This window comes from Mustela nigripes, chromosome 16, assembly GCF_022355385.1.
Source record: "Mustela nigripes isolate SB6536 chromosome 16, MUSNIG.SB6536, whole genome shotgun sequence".
Classification (NCBI taxonomy): Eukaryota; Metazoa; Chordata; class Mammalia; order Carnivora; family Mustelidae; genus Mustela; species Mustela nigripes.
In genome coordinates this window covers 55569132-55587523 of record NC_081572.1, presented here as the reverse complement: position 1 = coordinate 55587523, position 18392 = coordinate 55569132, and the positions used below count along the sequence as shown (strand labels likewise).

The following is an 18392-nucleotide window of genomic DNA, read 5'->3' as shown; positions in this document are numbered from 1 at the left end:
AAAAACCGGGAACATCTGTGCCAGTCATGGTAATAACACATTTAGCTTCAGGCTCTCAACTTGAGCCCGACTGGGGCCCCGGGGCTCTTGGAAGACACCCGTCCAACGGTAAGCCGCAGGCGCCGGGAACACGGGGGGACAGGAAGTGGTGGGCAAGAGGGGCTTGAGCCTGCCACGTCCTGCCTCACTTTATAAAGGGATCCACTTGTGAACTTTTGATCTAAGAAGAGATTCTAAAATGTTGATGATTCAAGGGAAATGGAGCCCAACACTGTTAGTTCCCTTTTACTTTATATTCCAAATTTTCTTTACTGAGGATGTAGTGAAGCTGTGGAAGAACCAACGATGACCTCCTAAGTTCTAGCGGCGCTAAGGAACAGGTTTCCGCGGGTGACCGCTCTTGCAACGGCAGCTCTCGCACACAGGGATTTAAACTGGACTATGTGAAAAAAACAGGTTATTTGAGGGGTCATGGATGATGTGAGACGTGTCAGTTTTTACTCATTTAAACACAATAAGAACTATTTTTAACTATTTCAGTGTAGGTGCATTTGCGACTTCGAATCGCGTTACTGGGTCCATGTCAGCCTCCCAACTCGTGGGTGTTTTCCCGTGGACCAGATGGGTGGTTCGGCGCACCTGAGCCCCGGACCTCGGAGCCTCGTGGACAGCCGGGTCCATTAAATGCTTCCCAGCCTCCCAGCACCCCCAGGTGTGGTTGGATTCCTGGGGCCACTGTAAGCTCCCCCATGGCAGGGGAACAGACTGGGACTTGACTGGACACCGGGACCCGAGTTCTAATCTAGCTTCAGAATGGCTGCGACTGTCCCCTCATGAGTAAAAAGAGATTTGGACGTCATCCCTGAGGCTCCTTTCCCTGCTGCGAACATCCGGATGATAAGCCCTTAAACTTGACACTGGAATGAGGAGCAAATATGCTTCTTCAAAAGCTGCCGTTCCCTTTTGGGATCATGACAGCAGCTCCAACCTGTGACAGCTGAGAACGAGGACCGTTTTATCCGGGAGCCAGCCTGTGGCAAAGCGATCCACACAGATGCTCTGGGGCTTAAAACAGACCTTCTTTTCTGAGGTCCGGTATTTTAGATATTTAGTATCTTTTTTTTTTTCTTTTTTAAGTGAGCTCCACACCCAGGGCGGAGCCCAGTGTAGGGCTTGAGCTCCTAATCCTGAGATCAAGAGTCAGAGCCCTGTACGGCGGAGCCCCCCATGTGTCCCTATTTATTATCTTTTTTGTCACCCAAGACCAGTCCTTCGGTGAAGTCCCTCGCCTTCTTGACAAGGTTCCCAGCAAAGGCCCCCCACCTGGAGTTTCCATAAACTCCATCTTGTGGCTGTTTCTCAGGGAGCTTGCACCGAGGGGGGAAAACAGCCGTGGGTGCAAAGCCCCGCATGCGGGGGGCTTCAACAGACCCCCGTCTCCCCACGGCGCTGGGGCCTCTGAGCCGGAGAGCGAGGTGTCAGCGGAAGCAGAGGTGGCTTCTCGTGGAGCTGGTGTCTCTTCTTCTCCAGGGACACCTGTCCGACCAGGCGAGGGCCCACCCTCCCGGCCTCATTTTCACTCAGTCACCCCTGTAAAGACCCTCTGTCCCGGCACCCTCACACTCTGAGGTACTGGGGTGCTGTGCCTCACCAGATGGATCCTTTGGTGGGTGGGGACACAGTGCAGCCCTAGAGCTGCCACAGGGCTCACGGCTTTTCTTTTCCACAGACAGACCGGCCTGTATCGCGTGCATGTGAAACCCAAGCGCCGTTTAAGAAAACTGTTGTCTGACTAGAAATGATACCTGCTGTGTTAGGATTTACAGAACCTTCCAGAGCTGCCCTGGGGAGCAGCTCCAGGTGGAAGAGAGAGACGGTCAGGCCCAGATACCCAGGGAAGCTGACTTCACAAACAGAAGATTCATCCCATGACTGGGCAGTCACTTTCCTGGACGGCTGTATGCACCGCACTCTGATGGTCCCACCAAAAGCTGGTCAGGTTTTCACCCGCCCAGATCAAACCCCTGCTTCCCCACACAAGTCTCTCCAGGCTTGGGCCCCAGGCCGATGGCACCTAAGGCTCCTACAGGTGATTTCTGAGTGCAGGGGTCTGCATCCCACTCTGGAGCCTGCAGATCCAGCCCTGGCCAGGAACCTGGGCTGTAGCAAGCACCCAGGAGGCTCCCCGAGTCCAAGGGCTGTGCGCACCCAAGATAAAGGTCAGGCTTGCAAAACCGCACACACCTTTATTTCACACCCACTGCAACCCGGTCTCGGCAGACAAGCGCCCTGAGTCACAGTCATGATCGAGATCCTCTTCTGTCCATCTGGTAGGTCATGGAAAACCCAGCACCTTTCAATTAAAATCACATAAAAGATCCCTAGAGAAACTGATCTAGCGGTCTTCCCCCAAACAACAGATTTCCTCTTCATCAGTAAACTCAGCAGCTGACAAGGGAACACAATGTGGACGTGACCGTGAGAGCTGCCAGCACACAGGACTGTACACATGCATGCTTTCATGTCTGAAGATTCACGACGAATGTCCGAGGGCCCGATCTGTTACCCGCCACCAAGAACTCAAAGAGGAACAGCAAGGGCACTAAGGAAATGTCACCCTTTTTGGAATTCAGCCCTACACCCCGGACAAGGGTCCAGGGCACCGGAGAGGCAGCGACGCTATCCGAGGGCCCTGCTACCGTGGGGAAACGTACCTGCCCAGCCTCCCCCACTTCCCGGGGTCCACTCCTCCAGCTTCACGCTGACCTGGTCCCCTGCGCTCAAGTGCCTGCCTGGCAGGAATCTTCACGGTTCCAAGAACTCTCCTGGCTGAACCCAAAGTGACATGCCCTGTTCCAAAGACAGGTGTTCTTGCGGTGCGAAGGACGTTCTGTGGGTTGCAAATATGAGCGCGTGTACATACACATGTGGCTCCTAAGGGAGACAAAGCTCTTCTTCTCTTTCTCAAGAGAACACACCGCCGGCCGCGGCCCGGGCTACCTCCTCTTCCTGTGTTCCCTCATGTGCGCAGCGATGGCACCGGCAATTTCCGCATTCTTCTTGTTCTGGCCGAAATAATCTAGGAACTGACCATCTGGTCCAATCAAGTACATGATTATTGTATGATCCACCTGCAGAGAAGGGGGGAGAGAGCGGACACAAACATTACCGAAATACACTTATTTTACTGAGTGCTGCAGTAGAGAAGTCCACGCTCATGCTTCAATAGCCTGTCATCTGTAGAATGGCTCGAAGCCTGCTGTAATAAACTCGCGGGGACAAATAACTAAAATCTTCTGGGTTCCAGAACTCCGCACGGACTACTGCCGTGAACAGCAGGGAGGGTTTGGAATTCTGGTTCTATCTGTACCATGCGTACCCACACAATCTCTGAGAATCTCCTTCCACGAACCGGCTGGGGCTTTCGGAAGCACTGGTTAGTGCACTGCGCCTCAATGTTGCCTACCACATTTTAGGAGAAAATCCAGAAAACTCACCCCTACTCTGAGTTTATAATTTATAAATTCCAGCACAATACTTAGTCCTGATATTAGCGATGCAAATAGAAATGTGAAAACAAGGGTTTCCTCCCCTAGGAAATTTGTCTATACCATGCAGAATGATCCCATCAGAAGCAGATGACCTGGAAACTTCTCAGCCATAAATGCTATGTCTCCAAGGGGTCATCTTCAATTTATTATCTTTTTCAGGCAAAGCTCTGAAAACATTCCCAGCTCTAAGTTAGGCTTAGATTAGTCCTCAATGTTTTTATTTATAGGCTTCCACCAAATCCAAGTTTAAATGAGCAGAAGACGTGGCCCCTGGCGTCCTTGGAATTCACTGCAGGCTTGACTTGCTATTTGGCAAGACGAAAAGGAAGACAGAAATGTGATCACACATAGCACACTGGGGCCACCCTCTGTGGCAACACAGGTCTGCGAGCTTATTACTTCTTTATACACACATGTTCGTAAAGACAGAGTGAATGGAAAGAGTCACCTGCCCGAGCACATAAGGAAGGAATGTAGGCCAAGGGCTCCAATAGCTGGTGATTCCACGCATCTTGGAATAACCCGCTGCAGGAGCAGGACGGGGAGCAGGACGGGGAGCTGCGCCTCTCTGCACTGCACGTCGGCCAGAGGGCCAGCGGAGGCTCTGCTGTGCAAGCGTGACTCTGTGGCCTACATCCTTCTCCTGACTACTTCTTTTTCCCCACTCTATGCTCCCTCTTTCCTTAGAAGACTAAACTCCAGTGGATTTCTTTGACGAGAGTTCTTAATGTGTTACTTTCTAATATACAACGGAAATATTGTTCTATCTGCATCTGCGAAACTTGTCGGTGGCTGTTACGTCTTGATGTCCAGTGACCCGTGGGCACAGCATATCACTGTGTGTTTCTAACACAGAGGACTTTAAGGTGGGAGTAAGTAGCTCCTAGGAGAGAAGGAAGCTGTGCTGAAGGACATACTCATTCTCACGCGCCCTTTGTCCTGGGAGTCTGGTACCCTGCTTTTCTACAGACGACCCAAAGGGCTCAAGAGTAAGCCAAGTCGTTAGCGCCAGAGCTAAGCTTAGGACCCGGGTCTGTCCACTTTCACAGTCCCCCTTCCTACCAATCAGCTCATGCTGGCGTCCTACTGAGGACCAGCAATGCAAATTTTCTAACAGGTGAGTTTTCTGGACACACGTATACGTTCCCTATGTTTTGAAAAGGTAACGTGCACACATAAAAATGAGCACAACAGTGAACTCACGCACTGGAGATCTGCCACTCGTTCCAGACACCTAGCGGCCCTCCGTTGTGCCCAGAGGGAACCACTGCCACCAGTTCCTTCTGGATGCTTCCAGAGAAACTGCCCGCGCCTGTCTACTTCTTTCACCACCAGCACCATCCGTGCAGAAGTACCAGCACCGGGCAGCTGCTTCCCCATTCTACATGGAACCGCACACTGTTCCCGGAGTGTGTATGCGGTGGCTTCCGGTTTTCAGTCTTCAAGAACAGTGCTGTAGGGTACAGGTGTAGACAAATCCCCCAGAGTGGAATCTCTAAAGTAAAAAGTATTCCGCCTCCAATGTGACGGACTGCCGCCCGAACAGGGTGTATCGCTTAAATTCCTACCATCCACCCAGGGTCCTGCCTATTCTTCCAAATGCACTCCGACTGTGTATTCCCTTTACCCACACTAGATTTTGACAATACTTCAAATCTCTGACCTCTGCTGATCTAACAGGTAGAAAGTGGCATTACATCGTATAGTTCCCACTCTTTTGAGTGGAACAGAGCATCTTTTCTGGGGTTCAAAAGCCAGTTGTAGTTTTTTTTCTTTCTCTCTCTCTCTTTTTTAACAGAGAGAGTAAGGGGGAGGCGAGGGGCAGAGGCTCCATCTCACGACCTTGAGATGATGACCTGAGCCAAAATCAAGAGTTGGATGCCTAACGGACTGAGCCAGCCAGGTACCCCAAGTAGCAGTGTTTTTCAGAAACACTTGGTACGTAACGCAGACGGAGGGACCATCAATATATAACACGGCGACATACGCGCTCAGCCTCCGACGGCATCCTCAGTGTCTGGCGTGCCCACCTGACACGTCCTATCTGTCCAAAGACTCCACGGGCCAGAAAGCTTCCCTTCTGCAGCTCCTGAGATTGAGAAAACCTTACTCGGTTACACCCCAGCTCTTAAGACACTCCCTCACTCCCCGCAGGCCCGTCATTAGGTCTTGACGGAAGCTTCCCATACTGTTTTGTGGAGGAAGATCTATGACCTCAAGGCACAGAAGGCTTAGCAGTGAGAAACCCAACAAGCTGGAGAGCGCCTCCCCCTACTGGTTGGCTTAGCGAATGTGTACAACGACCTCACTGGTTCTTGCTGCTGTACCTGTTAATTCCAGCGCACTTAGTAACACGCAGGTTTCCATTAGCTTCAGGCATCTAACTCACTGTGTCTGAGCAAAAGGTTAAATTCTTAGAGCAGTGGACTAGCAGGTCTCAGACAGGGTCCAGCATGTATTCCAGGGGCTTCAGCCACTGTAAGACTCAAGTGTCTACAGGGGTGCCCAGGGGACTCAGTCTGTTAGGTGTCTGCCTTCAGCTTTAGTCACATCTCCCGGGTCCTGGGATCCAGCCTCTCTCTCTAAGTAAATAAAAATGTTAAAAAAAAAAAAAAAAGACTTAAATATCTGCATTCTAATCTTTAAAATGCAAAAAGTGGCCACTGCCATTCTGATTTCTGTGCGGCACCACCTTCTGACTGAGTACAAGCCTCAGTGCCCAAAGGCACGTTTACAACCCACAGGGCACTAGGTGTCGCTGCTGGTTACAGGCAGACACCATGAAAATGACGTGTTCCTGCTGAGCCAAGACCAACCAGTCAACGCAGACCACACAGCCCGACGTCCCCAGGTGTTTTACAGGACACACGGGGAGCAGCTTGGGACAGCTGGGCATCCATTTGAGAGTGGGCTCACCCAAACCACGGTTTGTAGACAGACTCATGACTAGTTGCTTTGCCCAACCAACGTGACAGAGAAGCCAGAGCACGAGGGGAAAAATAGAACCACTCCTACAAGGTCAACTATTCACGGGCAGGAAGAAATGTTCAGTTTGAGAAGAAACCTGGGTGGGCGGGGCTGTGCACAAGGAAGGCACCATCCTCCCCAGGCTCGTGGGGCGGCGCTACTGAACACTGGCTCTGTCTGTCCTTCCTCGGCAGAAGGCAAATATAAACACAGAACAGTGCAAGGCATACCAATCCTAGAAAAGCACACATTACAGGAAGTCTACCTTTTCACAGCTTTCAATCTTTTCTCTTGCTTTTCAGAACTCTAAATGCAGTTCCCCGGGCCCTCACACTGCTGCTTACACTTCTTCCCTGGGGACACAGGGAGAATCTACACCATGTTTTTTTTTCCCCCTTAACATATAATGTATTATTAGCCCCAGGGGTACAGGTCTGTGAATCACCAGATTTACATATTTCACAGCACTCACCATAGCACATACCCTCCTCAATGTCTATCACCCAGCCACCCTCTCCCTACCACCCCCCTGAGGCCGACAACCTTCAGTTTGTTTTGTGAGATTAAGAGTCTCTTGTGGTTTGTCTCCCTCCTGATCCCATCTTGTTTCATTTGTTCTTTTCCTACCACCAAACCCCCCATGTTGCATCTCCACTTCCTCGTATCAGGGAGATCATACGATAATTATCTTTCTCTGCTTGACTTATTTCGCTCAGCATAATACTCTCTAGTTCCATCCACGTCGTCGCAAATGGCAAGATTTCATTTCTTTTGATGGCTGCATAGTATTCCATCGTGTATATATACCACATCTTCTTGATCCATTCATCTGTGGATGGACATCTAGGTTCTTTCCATAGTTTGGCTATTGTGGACATTGCTGCTATAAACATTCGGGTGCACATGCCCTTCGGATCACTTCATTTGTATCTTTAGGGTAAATACCCAGTAGTGCGATTGCTGGGTTGTAGGGTAGCTCTATTTTCAACTTTTTGAGGAACTGCATACTGTGTTCCCGAGCGGCTGAACCAGCTTGCATTCCCACCAGCAGTGTAGGAGGGTTCCCCTTTCTCTGCATCCTCGCCAGCATCTGTCGTTTCCTGACTTGTTAATTTTAGTCATTCTGACTGGCCTACACTATGTTTTGAACTCAAAGAACCACCGTTCCCAAATGATGGCTTCTCTTTATTTCCAAAGTGGTATCCAAGCAGTAGGTTCTACTGAATCTAAAATATCACTTGCTGTGTACTTTCCCATAATTTTATGGGCCACTAAGAAAGGTAATGGGCAATGAAGTTACATGAACAGTGACTCTACATTAAACAAGCAGCCTTAAAAAGATGATACTTCTTTTGTCCTTTCAAATATCCCCAATTCCTGAGGAATTCGTGCAGATCTCAGCCTCTTTTTCATTTCTGAAGCCAGTCACTTGAGCTGTACGACCATGTGGGGCCTGAGAGCCGGCCGTGACCGACCCGAGCATTTACTTACTATGTAGTCCTCGTCCTCGTCCTTGGGGCCAGGGCTGTAATATACCCGGTACGCTCGGGCCACTTGATCAATCTCTTCTTTGCTGCCAGTCAGGCCAACCAGTTTGGGAGAAAATTCTGGGGGGGAAAAAGTGAGAAGCACAGTGAAAGATGAGAAGCAAGCAAAATCCGCCTCCCCACCTCGACTTTAAAAACCAGTCTCAGTTCTAAAGCCACTTTCTTCTGTGGGTCCCTGACCACCTGCCCTCGCGAGCCACAGGAAAACAACAGATGCAAATTCTCCTCTCTGATAAAGATGTCATGTCTCCAAGACAGGCCACCTTCTGGGCCACCAAGTGCACCGCAGCAGATTTAAAAGAGCAGAACCCGTATGACATGTGCTTGCAGACCCCAGTGGAGTTAACCGAGAAGTTAGTAACAGAAAAGCAAGTGGAAAATCCCAAACCACACGGAGATGAAATGCTCTTCTGAATAATAATACAGATCAGAGAAGAGATCTAAAGAGAAATTGGAAAGTATTATGAACTAAGTGAAAATGAAAACCCGCGAGCAGAAATCAATGAAAACACAACTTATCAAAATTTGTGGGATACAGTCAGAGCACGGCTACGAGGGACATTTGTGGCACCAAACTGGTACGCTGGAGAAGATGAGAGACCTAAAACCAGGGCCTAAATATCCCCCACAGGAAGCTAGAAATAGAAGAGCAAATTAGATCTGAAGCGAACAGAAGAAAAGAATGAGTGCAGAAATCAATGAAACTGAAAAGAAGAAATAGGTAGAGATAAACCAAGGAAACCCAAAGCTGGTTTTTTGTAACATGTAAGTCAGATCCTTTCAAAACGATCTTGTAAAGACCAGGAGGGAATGGATTTTAATTATTTAAATCACATTACTTTTTTTAAGATTTTTATTTATTTATTTGTCAGAGAGAGAGAGAGGAGCGAGAGTGAGCACAAGCAGGCAGAGTGGCAGGCAGAGGCAGAGGCAGAGGGAGAAGCAGGCTTCCTGCTGAGCAAGGAGCCTGATGTGGCACTCGATCCCAGGATGCTGGGATCATGCATGACCTGAGCCGAAGGCAGCCGCTTAACCAGCTGAGCCACCCAGGCGTCCCTTTAAATCACATTTTTAAAGAACTTGGTTGTTTTTAAATACTTAGATATACTTCTGAGACATGTGACGTTTACAGATATTGTCAAGAATCAGGCAGGACAGGTTTTCATCATATTCTGAAAAAAAGGTTTGCTCCACGACTCAGTCATCCCACGCCAACGGCTGTATCTCGTTGTCCAGCAAACAATCTCACGGCACACACCTGCTATTTGGTTTTTGGGATTCAGGGAATGAGCTGGCGGAAGTCACTTAAACACCTGGGTTCAACAGACTACAGAGATGACAGTCCAACACCTAACAGCAGGACCTTCTTCCAGAAGTGGAGGAAAAAAAGCCTACAGTCATTTCTTAATTCATTCTGATTTGAAAAACTGCTCAGATACTGAAAATGCAAGAAGGTTTTCCTTCCCATTCTGAGTAGAGAGAAAAGTGAATGGCATCTAAATTAGTTGCACGTCCAGACATTTTTAAGGAAAAATTGTTGAAATTGCAGTAATTTTCTACATTTCCCCCTATTTACATACCTAGGAAAGAATTTTTTTTTAAAAGATTTTATTTATTTGACAGATAGATCACAAGTAGGCAGAGAGGCAGGCAGAGAGAGAGGAGGAAGTAGACTCCCTGCTGAGCAGAGAGCCCGATTCGAGGCTTGATCCCAGGACCTGGGATCATGACCTGAGCTGAAGGCAGAGGCTTTAACCCACTGAGCCTAGTAAAGAATTTTGAAAGAATGGAGCTTTCAAAAACTCTAAAAGCTTAAACAGGTGTACGTATGTGCCAGTGAAGAAGATTACTGTAAGGGTTTTGCAATTCCTTTGCAAGAACTCAGCTCTCTCATCTGGGGACATTTAGGATTCGGGTAACCTGCAGTAACAAACCACTGCCACCATAACACACTTACAATAGAGATCGTCTGTCACCCGTGAGCCAGACCTGCTTTTTACTTATTTAGGAAGTAACTATTGTTCTTGTTCACATTCCTGCTAAGCCTGCACACTATGAATATGTATTTGCCTTAAATATCTAATAGAAACTCCAAACTTCAAGGAAAAATAAACCTAACCTCTGGTTGGGCAAAAATTTCTTGCAAATGAAACCAGAAGAATTATGTACAAAAGAATATACTGGGCGCCTGGGTGGCTCAGTGGTTAAGCCGCTGCCTTCGGCTCAGGTCATGGTCTCAGGGTCCTGGGATCGAGTCCCACATCGGGCTCTCTGCTCAGCAGGGAGCCTACTTCCTCCTCTCTCTCTCTCTGCCTGCCTCTCTGCCTACTTGTGATTTTTCTCTGTCAAATAAATAAATAAAATCTTTAAAAAAAAAAAAAAAGAATATACTAATAGACTGGATTTCATCAAAATTGAAAACCACTCTTCAAGGCACATTGAGAGACTGAGATGAGAAGCCACAGGCTGGGAGAAAATGTCTGTGATAAATTCAAGTAAAACGAACAGCCCCAAAGAAACGAGTGAAAGCTGTGAAAAGACGCTTCCCCAAAGATGACATATAGGATCATAAATAAGAACATGAAAAGATGCTTAGTATTTTTTTCTAAACATTTATTTATTCGAGAGAGAGAATGAGCGAGTGGGGGGAGGGACGGGGCAGAGGGAGAATCCTAAGCAGATTCCCCGCTGAGTGTAGAGCCTGACAAGGGGCTCAATCTCATGACCCCAAGATCAGGCCTGTGTGGAAACCAGGAGTCAGATACTCCAATCAACTGTGCAGCTGTGCCACCCTGGCACCCCAGGCGCCCATTCCCAAGGGTCATTAGGGTAAAGCATATCAAATCCACGATGAGTAACCACTGAAGTCCGAGTGAAATGGCTAAAATTAAAGGCTGACCACATCAGGTGTGGGTGAGTGGGCAGGAGCCGGAGCTCTCACACATGGCTGACGGGAGTGTGAAAATGTACAACCACTCTGGAACACTGTTCATCAGTTTCTAAAAAAGATGAACGTGCACCCAGCACATGCTCCCACAACCTACTCGGATGCATTTACTCCAGAGAAATGGAAAGTCCGTCTCCGTACAAAGACTTGGACTTGACTGCTCTGCAGCAGCCCCGAACTAGAAGTAACCCGTGTCCACCAACAGAACAAGGCTCGGCAACAGAAGGGTGAACACGGACACAGGCGAAAACACGGACGAGTCTCAAAAGCCTCTTTATGGGGAAAGAAGCCATTAAAAAAGAAAAAAAAAAGAGTACAAAGTGTACAATTCTTTCACATCAACTTCTAGAAAATGCAAAGTAACCTACATTGACAGAGAGCAGATAAGTGGGTGCCAGAGACCGGAGTGGGGGCAAAGGGGAGGGAGAAGCAAGGGTGCAAGGAAACCGCTGGGGCAGACGGGAACGTCCAGTTTTCCACTGCAGTGATGGTCTCAGAAGCGCGGACACACGATGAAAGCTAACAGACCGCACACTCCATACATGTACGTGTTAGCATGTGTTTGTTATAGCTCAATAAATACGTCACACGACAGAAGACACAGCAGATCCTCCATGAAACACACTAAAATAACGTCAAAGCTTTAGACAGTATGTGTGATAATGCGTCATATGTAACATTAAATGTAAAACTATTCATTAGTTCTTTTGACCAGTAGCTTAGCCAGTTTCACCGTAATTAAAATTCCAATTCCTGGGCGCCTGGGTGGCTCAGTTGGTTAAGCAACTGCCTTCAGCTCAGGTCATGATCCTGGAGTTCGGGATGGAGTCCCGCATCAGGCTCCCAGCTCCACGGGGAGTCTGCTTCTCCCTCTGACCCTCTCCTCTCTCATGCTCTCACTGTCTCTTTCTCAAATAAATAAAGTAACATAACATAAAAGAAAATTCCAATTCCTGATTTTTTAGCACCCATGTTGTCACTCCTATAACAAGACAGATTTATTGTCATTTTTCAGTTAAAGAAATTTGAATCCCAAGAAATTACACAATTTGCCCAAGCTCAGAAGAACCTAGGTACTCATCCTTAATTCTGTCATAACTTAGTCTGTAAAAGTGCCTCCTCATAGGTTTTAGCCTGCATGTGGAGACGTTTCAACTTTTCCATGGAAAGTTACACGTCTCTGTCATAATAAACATTCTGGATTTACAAAATACGTGTTAGGAACGCAAACTGTATATAGTCTCTCATCTCCCAATCTGCATGCCCCCCAGGACATACGTCTGTCCTAATTTTACAGAGTGAGATGCGGAGCTGGAACTAGAAGCCATGTGTCTTCACTCTCTACTCAACATTGTCAGCTTTGTTGATATGTGAAGGCCAAGTTCAGCCTTTCCTGGGACGAAATAAAAAGAGCCGTGCATTAGGAATTGAGAAATCTGTTTATCTGCTGATCAGCCCAAGTTACAGCAGAGCCGCATCTTCTCATCTGAATCTGTCACCTGCCCTCCCTATTCCACGAGGCACGTGAGGTTAAATGAGGTGATCTTTCAGAAACTTTAAGAGCTTAAACAGATGTAAAGTCTTATTATTCTTTTCATATTTTTATTTTATTTACTTGAGAGAGAGAGAAAGCACGTGTATGCGTAGGGTGGGGGAGCAGAGGGAGACTCTCCAGAAAATTCCCCGCTGAGTAGACAGCCTGACGCTCAATCTCACGACCCTGAGAACATGACCTGAGCTGAACTCAAGGGTTGGATGTTTTCAACTCATTTACCCACCCAGACACCCCGAGATGTAAATATTATTAACAAAACATACCTTTCACATAATTTGCGATGGCTTCTTTTGTGTCCCTTTCTGGGTCAATGGTGATGAAAAGTGGAGTTAAATTTGGCAGAGTTGGAATATTATCTGAAAGAAAGTTCTGGTCGGTCAGTATTCACACTCTAGGGGAAAAGAGGACAGCAGCATGAACAATGGAGAGCAGGAAGTGCTACAGCAAGGCGTTCAAGAAATAGATGGACACCGGATGTTCCAGTGGAGAGGCCGGGGCAGGCGATGGGACAGCCTGCGGGACGGGAGATGTCCACAGCCTCTGCAGCGGAACTAGGTCCTTATCCCACCTAATGCCTGCACCAGCGCGTGCACGTTACCCCAGATCACATCGTGTGGCTCTCTCGTGTCCTGATCCAATCTGATGTTCGCAGTCTGCTCCCCACACTGTATCTTAAGGGCAAAGTAGCCATCAACGAGGCCCAAATCCCCTGAAACAATTATTTTAAGAAGGACGTAGACTGCGCCCTCACTGGTAGGAACTACCGCTGACTGATCACATGACAGACTGTACTGGTGATTTCCGGGTCTGTGTGTCATGGGGACGAGAGCAGGGTCAGTGGCGGGCGTCCACAATCAGGGAAGGGACACAATGCAAAGCTATGGGAAACCAGACCTCCCCGGCATCTTTAAGCAATCTGATGTTCAGCGTCAGAACAAGCTCTCTCTGGTAGACAATATGGCCACAGGAATCAAAGCAGCGAACAATGCGATGCGGAGATTTTATGTTCTCACAAGGAGCCCCAATAATCACGACATGCGACCTGACAGAAATGTAAGAACATGAAAAGCATGGTAACGCAAACGTACTTTCTATAGTCAGCAACAGCTTACCTATCTCATCCACGACTTGTATCATTTTTTCTAGTTCTTCTGGGCAGACATCAGGGCAATGAGTGAAACCAAAATAAATCAACACCCACTGACCCACGTAGTCTTTGTCAGTTTTGGGCTCTCCAGTATGCGTCGTGAGGGAAAATGGGCCCCCAAGCAGAGGCTTTCCCAGGCTTCGCTGCCGTTCCTTCTCCAGCTCTGGAAGAGATACAGACACGCAGGTTACAAAAGTCAGTCTAGCCACAGGCACCGAAATGCCTGAGGTACAGTCAGTTCTATACTTGTGACTGTGGCAGCACAGACTGTTCCCAAGCAGCTTAAAAAGTCTCTTTAAAAAATAAGATCCAGCAATGAACAAAATCAAATCAAATGTTATGCTGTGTAGTAAGGGTGGTAAGAAAACCAAGTGGTAAAGATACTGCTTCCTCTCCTGGAACAATTCAGTCCAGTCGTTAGGACCGGGCGGGGTGGGGGCTGCTATGGCCCAGAGTGGACTGTCTGAGCCCAAGTGTGGCAGGCTGGGTGGGCCTGGCATCTGCAGGGTTAGCCTGAGTGTCCTGAGGAGGGCATCTGAGTGGGGTGGGGACAGCAGCAATGGAACCTGAGTTACACGCAGGGATGAATCATAAATAAGCATATTAAAGGTAAGAGTAACACCCGGCAGAAGAGGTAGAAAGATGGACAGAGACAATCAGAACATGCCCCATAGCATGGAGCAGAGACTGCGGGTGCCGGTGTGAACCTCAGGGCTGAGACACATACAGATAGAGAAGGAAACAGACATGTAAGTACATACGTCTAGTTTCTAGCTCGGTCTCCAGAGAGGACCCTGGAGCAGACACAGCGCAGCAGCGATGAGCCCATCCTGACTTCTATCATCCTTCACCAAAAGGAAACAGGGTTTTGTGGAGAAATGGAGGACGAACAAAATGAGCCAGATTTTAGGAATAATTCAGAGAACATTGGAGGCAGGTGAAAAGGAACAGGAAATTGCTCAGACTCCCAAGGATCAATATGGGACAATCTGAGCTTCTAAATAAAGAGAATACGGATTACAATTCTCGGAATACGGAGGAAAGCAGGCGTCTGGGCACATGTACACAGAGAGTTTGGTGCGGACTACAGTATTTACATGTGTAAACACACACCACAAAATCCATGTTAACTGGATTTTCGGTAGAGAAGCCTGACAGACACACGGTCAACCTGAACAGTATCAGTAATGGGACAGAATGAAATCACATGGCGCCGGACTAGAAGCAGTGGGAACACAGCATCACTTTGGGGACATTCCTGCCAAAAAGATAGGACCCAATCTAAATTGTGAGGAAATGAGACAAACCCAAACTAGGGGACATTGTACAAAATAACAGTTCTCAAGGTCATGGAAGTCACATGAAGACTGAAGAGACTGTGACAGGTGGAAGGGGACTGCAGAGACCTGCAGGAGCGGGAATGGTTCTGACCCGACCCTTCTGCGACACAGAACATCAGGGAGCGGCACTTGAATGAGGTCTGAAGGCTGAACGGCAGTTAACACGTCGATGTTAATTTTCTGATCGGATGGAGGCATTATGACTATGTCGGGAGAATGTACTCGTTTGTAAGAAATACACAATGAGGTATTTGATGAGGCATCATGTCGGCAAATACTCTCAGATAATTTAGAAATACTTTCGATAGTTTTTTTTTTTTTTTAAATAAAACAACTACTACTGCAGCTGAAATTCCAAACTAAAGCCAAAGGCTTGCATATCCTAGAACTGTCTCTGCCACTACTTCCCCAGCTTCTCAGACCTATTTCTTTGTGAAACTAAAAGAACATAACTTCTCATTAGACCATGATGATCACATACATATATGATATAAATGAAACACGTCTACATATCGATATGGATCTTATATTGCTAAGGTGTAAAGCCTATGAATCCTTGCAGATTTAAACACATTCTTTGTATCATGGCATCAAAAGAAACTCTAAAAGAACCAAAACAGATTTAAATGATATTTTAAAGGTTTATTGGAAACTTCTAACCCAAAACTTAAAAGCCTAAAATTTATATAACCATGGCTCATTTATCAGAACTAAGAAATTAAAGTTGGTGCAGTACTATTCACTTGAATTGGAATTCACCAGTTTTTTCATTGTCTATCATCTGGTCCAGGATCTAGTCCAAGGTACCAGTGTCTAACAATCTAAAAAGACTTAATGTGGACTGAATTGGAGGAGGGTGGTATGAAGCCCAGAGGGTAGAGAGATGACTAAGATGTAGTCCAGCGGTGGGGCGCTGGGGCGCCTGGGTGGCTCAACAGGTTAAAGCCTCTGCCTTCAGCTCAGGTCATGATCCCGGGGTTCTGGGATCGAGTCCCGCATCGGGCTCTCTGCTCATCAGGGAGCCTGCTTCTTCCCTCTCTCTCTGCCTGCTTCTCTGTCTACTTGTGATCTCTGTCAAATAAATAAAATCTTTAAAAAAAACCTGGAACATTCACTAAAATATAAAGTTCTTGCAAACAATTTCTAAGCATTTCCTGTGCTAATCCAGACCCATTCCTGGTACCCACTGACCAGGTTCTCCCAATCTCTGTCCATCATCTGTGGTCAGCCTCTGTCCGGCCTCTCCCTCTGCTGATACTCAAAGTGGTTAGAAGTTGGCCCTTCTTTGGCCCTCAGAGTGCCCTTGCCCCTGGCCTAGCAGAACCTCAGCTAGTGAAATACTTTCCTTCCGTGTCTGCTCCCCTGTCCTGTGTACCTCAATGGCTGGACTACATCTTAGTCATCTCTCTACCCTCTGGGCTTCATACCACCCTCCTCCAATTCAGTCCACATTAAGTCTTTTTAGATTGTTAGACACTGGTACCTTGGACTAGATCCTGGACCAGATGATAGACAATGAAAAAACTGGTGAATTCTAATTCAAGTGAATAGTATTGCACCAACTTTAATTTCTTAGTTCTGATAAATGAGCCATGGTTATAGAATTTGTTAACACAGCGGAAACCAGGTGAAAGGTACATAGACAGGAACTCTCTATGCCAACTTTGTAACTATTCTGTTCATCTAAAATTATTTAAAGACAAGCAGTTTAAAAACAAAAGAAAAGATGTTAGAAAAGGATTTCATTTTGAGCTGCCCAGAGGAGATCTACTTACTCTGTGTCTTTTCTTTCTTGAAGTACTTCATTCCAGCCAATAAAGCTCCACCGATTGCAAATGTGAATGCCAAAGACTTCCAGGAAACAGGCTACTGGGGCAGAGATTTCAGATAAAAATACTAGTAAGATGCAAACATTTAACCATACTAAATTTACTATCATGGCATTTAATGTACATAAACACGGGTCTTGATCCCCTTAAATACACAGAACGTTCCTGTGACTCTGGGGTGAGAAAGTACTGACAGTGGGTGGTTCTATCTGGGCTGTGATGACAATGACAGGGCCATTCACTTATAAAGGGAAAGTGGTTAAGTGCAGGACACCTGAGTGGCTCAGTTGGTTTAAGCGTCTGCCTTCAGCTCAGGTCATGATCCTGGGGTCCTGGGATTGACCCCACATCGGCTACCTGCTCAGCAGGGAGCCTGATTCTCCCTCTGCCTGCTGCTCCCCCTGCTTGTGCTCTCTCCCTCTGACAAATAAACAAAATCTTAAAAAAAGAAAAAAAGTCGTTAAGCGCATTTCATGTGAAAGATGACCCAAAGCTCAAGTCCCATGACTGTTACTAAGGGTCACCCTGACACCAAATGCTGATTTCAAAACCGGTTAATGATGTGATTGTGCTGACACTGGGAACATAAATCAACCAAACGAAATTCGGGAGGTAGATCTAACTCTGGCTTCCAGAAGTAACAAAGTGAAAGCAGAAATGAGCTTCTTGCAAATTATTTCTTTGCGCTCTTTTTCAAGTCCCAAGGTAAGATGTCGAGTGCCTCGGCCTCATTCATTAACCTACCTCCCCCAGCTTCTAGACCCCATTTCTCTTACCCAACACTAGTGGGTAGTGGCTCTCACGTTCTCCTGGGGTCAGAACTAGAACCCAAGAGAAACCAAGGAAAAAAGCATACCCTGCACGCAACTACGACCCCTCATTTTTGCTCAATTTCAACACATACGCCAAACCTCTAAAGGGGGTTCAAGTGACAGAAGCAAACACGCTCTGCGTCCTCAAACCTGGTCAACGTAAAAGCCGAGCCCTATTTCGGGGTTATTTTGGGAGGAGGCGGCGCAAATATAAAACCAAGCCCGAAAATCCAGCCGCGTGGGGGAGAAGACGTCGCTTCTCCCGTTCTCCCCTTCTGGCTGGACTTCGGGACGAAGCAAGGGAAAGGCGGGAGGGGAGTCTGTGACCCGGGTAAGGCTGAGCCGGAGGCCACTTCCGAGGTCACCACCAAACGGGGCGGGGAGGCCGCGAGGCACCGTGCAGGCGCGACGAGTCCAGGGAGGGCTGCGGGTGTACACTCACCCCGGGCTTGGAGGGGCGCGTGGCGTCTCTGCCGCCCTTCGGCTCCGGGCCGGACGACCCCGGCGGGGGCGGGACCCCGGTGCTCCAGGACCGGCTTCCCCAGCCGCAGCGAGCGAGCTGCGAGGTCAGCCTCGCCTCCCCTCGCCGCGCGCCGAGTTGCCTCAGCCACACTCCGGCGGCCCCCTCCGCCGACCCCCAGACCCCGAGCCCGTAGGGCAGGAGCCGCCAAAGCCGGCCCCCCGGAAGCAGCATGCT

General features: G+C 47.8%; 1 protein-coding gene across 2 annotated transcripts; it reads right to left on the bottom strand.

The window, feature by feature from the left end:
- Positions 1-2226: 2226 nt before the first annotated feature.
- LOC132003391 (protein SCO1 homolog, mitochondrial) lies at positions 2227-18389 on the bottom strand. 2 transcript variants are annotated; one of them, XM_059378806.1, is made up of 6 exons: positions 18138-18389; positions 16830-16920; positions 13680-13877; positions 12831-12923; positions 8010-8125; positions 2227-3131 (listed from the first exon to the last, which is right to left on the bottom strand). In XM_059378806.1, the coding sequence occupies exons 1-6, from the start codon at positions 18387-18389 to the stop codon at positions 2997-2999; spliced, it is 885 nt and encodes a 294-aa protein (XP_059234789.1). In that variant the 3' UTR covers positions 2227-2996. The 2 variants fall into 2 exon arrangements, with proteins under 2 accessions (XP_059234789.1, XP_059234790.1); XM_059378807.1 differs by having other exon boundaries at positions 16830-16923; positions 18138-18228.
- Between the last annotated feature and the right edge of the window lie 3 nt (positions 18390-18392).